General features: G+C 49.5%; 1 protein-coding gene across 1 annotated transcript; it reads right to left on the bottom strand.

The window, feature by feature from the left end:
- Positions 1–5928: 5928 nt before the first annotated feature.
- Positions 5929–7318, bottom strand: LOC309979151 (protein S100-A6). Its single transcript, XM_082865778.1, has 3 exons — positions 7221–7318; positions 6515–6673; positions 5929–6152 (listed from the first exon to the last, which is right to left on the bottom strand). The coding sequence occupies exons 2-3, from the start codon at positions 6650–6652 to the stop codon at positions 6018–6020; spliced, it is 273 nt and encodes a 90-aa protein (XP_082721904.1). The 5' UTR covers positions 6653–6673; positions 7221–7318; the 3' UTR covers positions 5929–6017.
- Between the last annotated feature and the right edge of the window lie 101 nt (positions 7319–7419).

Below are 7419 nucleotides of genomic sequence, written 5' to 3'. Positions count from 1 at the left end.
TCAAACACACTCACACACTAGGAGAACAGATTTCCATAGCACCTCTAGGACAACTGTACAACCAAAGAGCACCCCAGGACACCTAGTGGGGTAGTGGAGAGGAGCTACCTCTGCTACACCTGGAAGAATAAAGAATTGAAAGCAGAGTCCCAAAGGGTTATATGTACACCCATGTTCATAGTAGCATTATTCACAATTGCTAAAATGCAGTAGCAACCCAAGTGTCCAGCAACAAAGGAATAGATAAGCAAAATGTGGTATATTCAAATAATGGAACACTATTCCACCTTAAAAAGGAAGGAAATTCTGACAGATGCTACCACATGGATGAAATCTGAGGACATTATGCTAAGTGAAATAAAGCCAGTCCTAAAAGTACAAATACTGCATGATTCCACTTGTACAAAACACTTAGTCAAATTCATAGAGACAGAAAGCAGAGCTGGGGAAAGAGGGGGGATTGGGAATTACTCTTTAATAGATACAGAGTTTCGATTTTACAAAAGATGAAAAGAATTACGGAGATGGATGGTAGAGATGGCTGTGCAACAGTGTGAATGTATTTAATACCACAGAATGTACACTTTTCAAAGGTTCATTTTATGTTATGTGTACAGCATACCTCATTTTATTGGGCTTCACTTTATTGCACTTCACAGATGTTGTGGTTATTACAGACAATTGTGGCCACATTGTGTCAAGCAAGTCTATAGGCCCAATTTTTCCAAGAGCATTTGCTCACATCCTGTCTCTGTGTCACATTTTGGTATTTCTCACAATATTTCAAACTTTTTCATTATTATTATGTTTGTTATGGTGATCTGTGATCAGTGATATTTGATGGTAAGCTTGCAAAACGATTATGACTCGCCAAAGACTCAGATGATGGTTAGCATTTTTTAGCAATAAAGTATTTTTAAATTAAGGTATGTACATTTTTTAAGCATAATACTATACTAATAGAGTAATAGTGCAAACGTAACTTTTACATGCACTGGAGAACCAAAAAATTTGTGTGACTCACTTTATTGTTATATTCGCTTTTTTGCGATGGTCTGGAACCAAACCTGCCTTATCTCCAAGGTATGCCTGTATTTTGCTATCATTTTTTTCAACTGGGAAAAAAAAGTGAGGCCAGGAGAGATTTGACACAGAGGAGGCAGTGCGACCACAGAGGCAAAGACTGCAGACACAAGTGGTGCAGACTCAGGTCAAGCAACGCCAGCAGCCACCAGATGCCGAAAGGGACAACAAACCAATTTTCCCCTAGAGCCTTTGGAGGGAGTGTGGCCCTACCCACAACCCCTTGATTTCAGACGTCTGGCCTACAGGACTGTGAAAGAATAAATTTCTGTTATTTTAACCCCCCTCCAAATCCCCACTGGATTGTACACTTTAAAAGGGTCAATTTTATGATGCATGAATTATATCGCAATAAAGCTTTTGTTTGTGTGTGTGTTTTGGCTTTATTTGGTTTGGTTTGTTTTTTTCCCCAGCTTTATGAGACATAATTGACTTATAACATTGTGTAAGTTCAAGGTGTACAAAGTGTTGATTTGATAAATGTTTATATGGCAAAATGATGACTGCCATAGCATAGCTACCACCTGCATGCCCTCACATAGTCACCCTTTCTTTTTTGTGGTGACAGCATTTAAGATCTACTTTCTTAGAACATTCAAGTACTTAATAACACAGTACTGTTAGCTATAATCATCATGCTAGACATTACAGCCCCAGAACTTAAACTTACAACTCTAAGTTTAGACCCTTTTGACCCTTTGCCTAACATCTCCCCATTTCCCCCAACCCCCAACCCCTGGTAACCACCACTCTATTCTCTGTTTCTCTGAATTCGACTTTGCTAGATTCTACATATGAGTAAGAACATACTGGGCTTGTCTTTCTCTGTCTGACATCTCACTTAACATAATGTCCTCAAGGTCCATCCATGCTGTCACAAATGGCAGGGTTTCCTTTTCTCTCATGAAGGAATGATACTCCATTGAGTATATATCCATTGAACGTCCCTTAGATTGTTTCCAGATCTTGGCTATTGTGTGTAATGATGCAATGAACATGGGAGGCCAGATGTCTCTGTGAGATCCTAATTTCTCACAGAGAAACACCTCAATAAAGCTGTTTAAAAGAGAGAGAGGGACGAGTTTCCCTCGTGGTGCAGTGGTTGAGAGTCTGCCTGCCGATGCAGGGGACACGGGTTCGTGCCCCGGTCCGGGAAGATCCTACATGCCATGGAGCGGCTAGGCCCCTGAGCCATGGCCGCTGGGCCTGCGCATCCGGAGCCTGTGCTCCACAACGGGAGAGGCCACAGCAGTGAGACGCCCGCGTATTGCAAAAAAAAAAAAAAAAGAAGGATTTAGACCTCTACCAGTTGACTTGAAGGGATTTTCGTGATATATTGTTAAATGGAGAAAACATAAAATGAGAGAAATATATATATATCATGATTCCATTTTTATAACGCAATTACATCATACACATGTCTTATATGTGGAACTATATTTATACAGTTTTTTAGAAAGCTATGGAATAAGGCATCCTAGTTTATTAACACTGGTTATTTGAGTGCAAGAAAATAAAACTTGTCAGTGAATTTCTCAGTGCCCCAGTACAAACCCTAGCCTCCTGGGACTCTTCACAGACCTTGAGGATTAGACTCATAGCCATTTGTGTTGTTAATTGCTTGATCCAAAAGGATAATAAAACTTCTCTTGTTTCCCAAAGAGAGAGAGTCAAATGCTTACCACCTGCAGTAGGTCCCAAGGTTAAGCCCCAAGGAGCTCAGGAGACCGGAAAGCTCCTCTCTAGGTATTTATACTTAAAAAGAGATGAAGACTCAGAATTTAGAGATCTCTAGGACCTAAAAACTGGAGACTCCTGGAGCTATCTGGTTCCTAGAGAAATTTTATTTACATTCCAGAGAGTGGTGTTAGGATTTAGCACCACAACATTCCCAAGGAGACCCTTTCAGAAGGAGAGGAGAACCGGTTCCCTTTCCCTCTTTATAAGTAGTGAAAAACCATCTTTCCTTGTCACTTGCCTTTGAATGTCTGGTCCTTGAATGAGACCTAGCCCAAGATAAAACCCAGGCCAAGGCAGCCCTGACTCACTGATTATTTCTGTAAGTCATTTTGTACACTCTCAATATGTGATTAAAACATTTAAGAGAAAAACATGAAGAAGAAATGGCCAAACTATGTCATGATGTGATAAGCACTAATGAACTGGCAAAGGGAATGGAGAGGGGCCAGTTCTGAACTTACAGTTTGCCCTGGGTGGAAGCACTTAGTCCTCTATTGGTCTTTTCACTTGTTCAACAGGGTTAATAATACATACTGCACATAAACCTTCTGAGCATCACAAAAGAATGGATATGAAAGTGCCTTGTAAAAATAAAAGCGCTATACAAACGTACAGTGGCTTTATTCCCGACAGTATCAGATATGCTTGGCAGAGAACAAAGAGCTACATACTGTGACTCAGTCCAAAACCCCTCCCACTGGGGCCCGCCCCAGCTTACAGACAGGGGCTGTGGTGCCGCTGTTTCAGCTTCGGGTCAGGTGTCGGGCTGACTAGGTTGTAGGATTAATGCCCATTTATGCACAGCGAGGGAAAAAGGAGCCTCAGCGAGGGGCATAGGGGAACGCAGAGCCACTTCCACCAGAGGCCTGGATCAGCCTCAGCAAAGGGACAGGATGTGAAGCCCCCAGCTCACATCTGAACGTCTCCCTCTACCCTAAGCCCAGGCCCCTGTTCCACAGAGTGAACTAAAGGCTTCATTTCCATTACATCCGTTGGAGGCAAATGCAATAAAAAGTGACCAGTCTGTGCCCCCTCCACACACAGTCCCACCCTTTGAGTAGAGCACCCACCAGGTTCCGTTGTAAATACTGCTTCCTCCCACCATCCCTCAAAAAACCCTTAAAGACCACACCCTCAAAGCAAACAAAAGATTTGCTACATGTTTGGGGGTTTATCTTTTAAATCCGTGTTCCCGTTCCCCTCCACTATTATGGAAAGGCAGCCGCTAAAGGACACGCCTGTTTATTTAGCAGGTGAACTGTGCACGTTTACCGATTCTCCTAAAGCTCTCGGCCTGCCCACCCACCAGAGCTCCCTGCAGATGTATGACCGAAGGCCTTGTCTGAGCAGCCCCTCCCTGGGCAGGGCAGTAGGTCTTCACCCACTGAAATGACCCCTCCTCCCTCTTTGTACGAAGGTCTTCTAGGCCCTGAAAGCGGGAGGGGCGGGGGACAGGGTTCAGATTGTTTGTCTTTGCAAACCGCCTTCCTTTCATGGACTTGCTCGTGGCACGTGCGTCTTAGGTAAAGGCTGAGTTGCGAGTTGCTTTATTGGGGGGGTTAATTGCTGGGAGCCAAAAGATCCCCCGGCTGACATTCCCATAGCACCAAGTGGTGTTTCCCTCTTCACTGGAAGGGCTCCACCTTGTCTCCCTCCGCCACTGGCCCCTCCCTAGGGGTTCGAGAAAACCAATCACAACGGCCCCGCGGCGTCCTGCTCTCTGTCCACACGAGGGCGCTCGCTCCACGCCCCACTATGCTGGCCGCCGCGACGCCGGGAAGGTATCTTTGGGGGGGCGGATAGAGCCAAGGCTTGCACACGGCTGTGCAGACCGGGAGCTCAACCTGGGTCCCTTCCTGGTTCCCAGCTGTGCCAGTCCCTAGTCCCTGCGGGGAAGGAGAGGCCACTAGAGGGACGCCAAGAGGTGAGGCTTCCAGCCCTCTTGGGACTGTTGGCTCATCCCCACCCCCTGGAGGAAGAAGACTCAATTCAGCGGAGTTGAGCCCCCTGGGAAGTGGGGAGGTGAGTAAGAGGGGAAGGAGGATATGGTCTCCCTCTGGGGTCCCCAGAGCCTACAAAGGAACTTGCCTGGCATACGCTAGGCCTGGAGGGGACAGAACTGCCCCATGGCCCTGAAACACAATTTACCCCCTTCCCCTACCCGCCTGCCTGAAAACGCTAATGCAAACAGTGAACTCAGACAATAATTCAGACAATTAGTCATTTTCCCTGATGGGGGCTGAGAGCCAGGCTTGGCTCCGGTGGAATACCTGGGGTGATTCTTTCTGCTGAGGCTGTAGGGATGGGCTGGCTCAATATTGACAGAAAGGCTTGAAGGCGCAGTTGCCCAGCCCCGGAGACCCCCCCAACACCACCCCGAGGACCCTCAGCCCACCCCTTTCATGAACACCCCATGAGTCATTTATTCGCACAGCTGCCAGCTTCTCAGACCACCACCCCTGGCACAAAGGACCCTGTCCCTGAATGCAGGGACAGACTCTTAAAGCGTGCCTCCCACCTTTGACCAACCAGGGCATAGACAGCAGAATCGAACTCAACCATACAGCGTCCGTCCGCAGTGGTCTCGACGGAATAGCAGAACACTCCCCGGCCAGGCTCTGGGAATGCCAGATATGCCTTCTCTGCCCCCATTTCACTGTGGTGAGAAAGTGGACCGGCCCCGACCCAAGGCCCTTCTGGCCCTTCCCCTCTCACCACGCCCAGAGGAAAAACACGTCTTTGTCTTCAGAGACCCTGATAGGACTATCTCTGCCACACTCTGGACTCATCACAGCCTGGCTCAAGCACCATTTCCTTCTCCAAGCCCATCTCAGAACCCCTTTCACGGGGGACCACTTGAGCCTTTCCTTATGATGGCTTCACCCAGAGTGGGCCTCTTTTTCTAATTCACATAAAGGCAACTTAATGAGCTCACAACCGCTTTGTTAGGGTGCATCCGCCATTTTGTGGACCCTCCCACCAGCTCCCCTGGCCTGGTGAGTCACTGAGTCACTCCCAGAGGTCACTGTGAGAAAACCCTCTGGTGGCGATGTAGCACCAAGCAGAGGAGGAAACGGAAATCATTGGGAAGCCAGGACACAGGGATAGATTTAACCAAAAAAAAAAATTTATTGTACAATTACCCACCACTAGACAGGCCAGCTAGAGGGTGTCTCCTCCTTCCCAATTTATTTTCAGCCCCGGAGGATGTCATTGTAGATCATGGCCAAGGCCCCCAGGAAGGTGACATATTCTTGGAAGTTCACCACCTGGTCCTTGTTCCGGTCCAGGTCGTCCATCAGCTTTGCAATTTCAGCATCCTGCAGCTTCTAACGTGTTAGAATGGGAAATCCAGACTCAATGGTTTTGAGGCCTTGGGTTCTCTGCCTTTCCCCCTCCCAGGCAGCCCCCTCTCATACAAATGGCTTGCTCACTTGTCACCAAAGATCCAAGCCCACTTTGGGTTCACTTGGCTTTACTTCTCCTCTGTTCCTCACTCAGGAGGAGTGAATACCAGGCTACCAGTTTCCCCAGCCCCTCAGGGGTGTGGACCAGTGGTCCAGTAAGGCACATGGTCTAGGGCCCCAGAATGTGGGTAAGCCTGAGCCATGCACCTGGCACCTCACCCTCTCCGAATCCTGCTTCTAAAGGGCGAGAGGTGGGGAGAGGGGGCCTGGGGAGGGTCACTCACCGCGCCAATGGTGAGCTCCTTCTGGACCAGCTCCTTCAGTTCACTCTTGCTCAGGGTGTTCTTGTCACCCTCCTGACTGGAGTACTTGTGGAAGATGGTCACCAGGAGGCCAATAGCCTGATCCAGGGGGCACGCCATGGCTGAAGGCTGGGCTCAGAGCTGAGGGCAGAAAGGCTGCTCAGAGCCCTGGGCAGCAGGGCCTTCTCACTCACCCACACCCCCCCCAACTCCCTTTGACTACCCGTGCCAAACCACTAAGTGTCAGGTGACATCAGGAGACAGCCCAGGGCTTGTAGAGGAGGGAGAGGGCAGAGTCTAAGGCCAAGAGGTGAGTGCCCTACAGAGGACCAGAGCAGAGGTTGTTCAAGAATTCTAAGGAACAAACAGAACCACAGCTGAGAACCGTCTTCCAGGGGTTCCAAGAAAAGTTGGGGAATATGTTGTGAGTGAGGGTGGAGGCTGCACACCCAGCCCTACACACACACAGCCTCACAGGACCACACACTGCGGCACGGACACACCCTGGGACACACTCTCCCAACCCCAGAAGGGCCACAGTGGGGAGCCGCTCCACCGGATGCCTTAGCCCGGGGCCGGTCCGGCCGCTCCCGCCTCTCCCTGCCGGCCCCAGTCTGGATGCGGGCGGACTAACCCGGGGCGGGCTGGCCCCGAAGGACGGGGGCTGCCCTGCCTAGCGAGGACTCACCGCGGCTGCAGCGAAGCGAGAAGGAGCGGCCGAGGGGGATGGCCGTGTGGCCAGCCCGCCAGCCTTATAGCAGCGCTTCCGGGAGGCCGGCCGCCCACTGCCCGCCCGCGCCCCACCCTGCCCGCCCTTTACACAACATCCTCGCCCCAAAACTTTCCACGCCTCCTGCCCCGGGGCTGTTCGGGGCTCCGCGGGGCGG

The sequence above is a fragment of the Leucopleurus acutus genome (genome assembly GCF_964270905.1).
Source record: "Leucopleurus acutus genome assembly, chromosome: 2".
NCBI classification, from domain to species: Eukaryota; Metazoa; Chordata; class Mammalia; order Artiodactyla; family Delphinidae; genus Leucopleurus; species Leucopleurus acutus.
The sequence above is the reverse complement of the archived record's forward strand: the minus strand, read 5'-3'. Positions and strand labels throughout refer to the sequence as shown.

Coding starts and splice junctions, on each gene's coding strand:
- LOC309979151 (XM_082865778.1), bottom strand. CDS start 6,652: ATGGCGTGCCCCCTGGATCAGGCTATTGGCCTCCTGGTGACCATCTTC. Junction 6,153..6,514: donor AGGAGCTCACCATTGGCGCG/GTGAGTGACCCT, acceptor CTAACACGTTAG/AAGCTGCAGGATGCTGAAAT.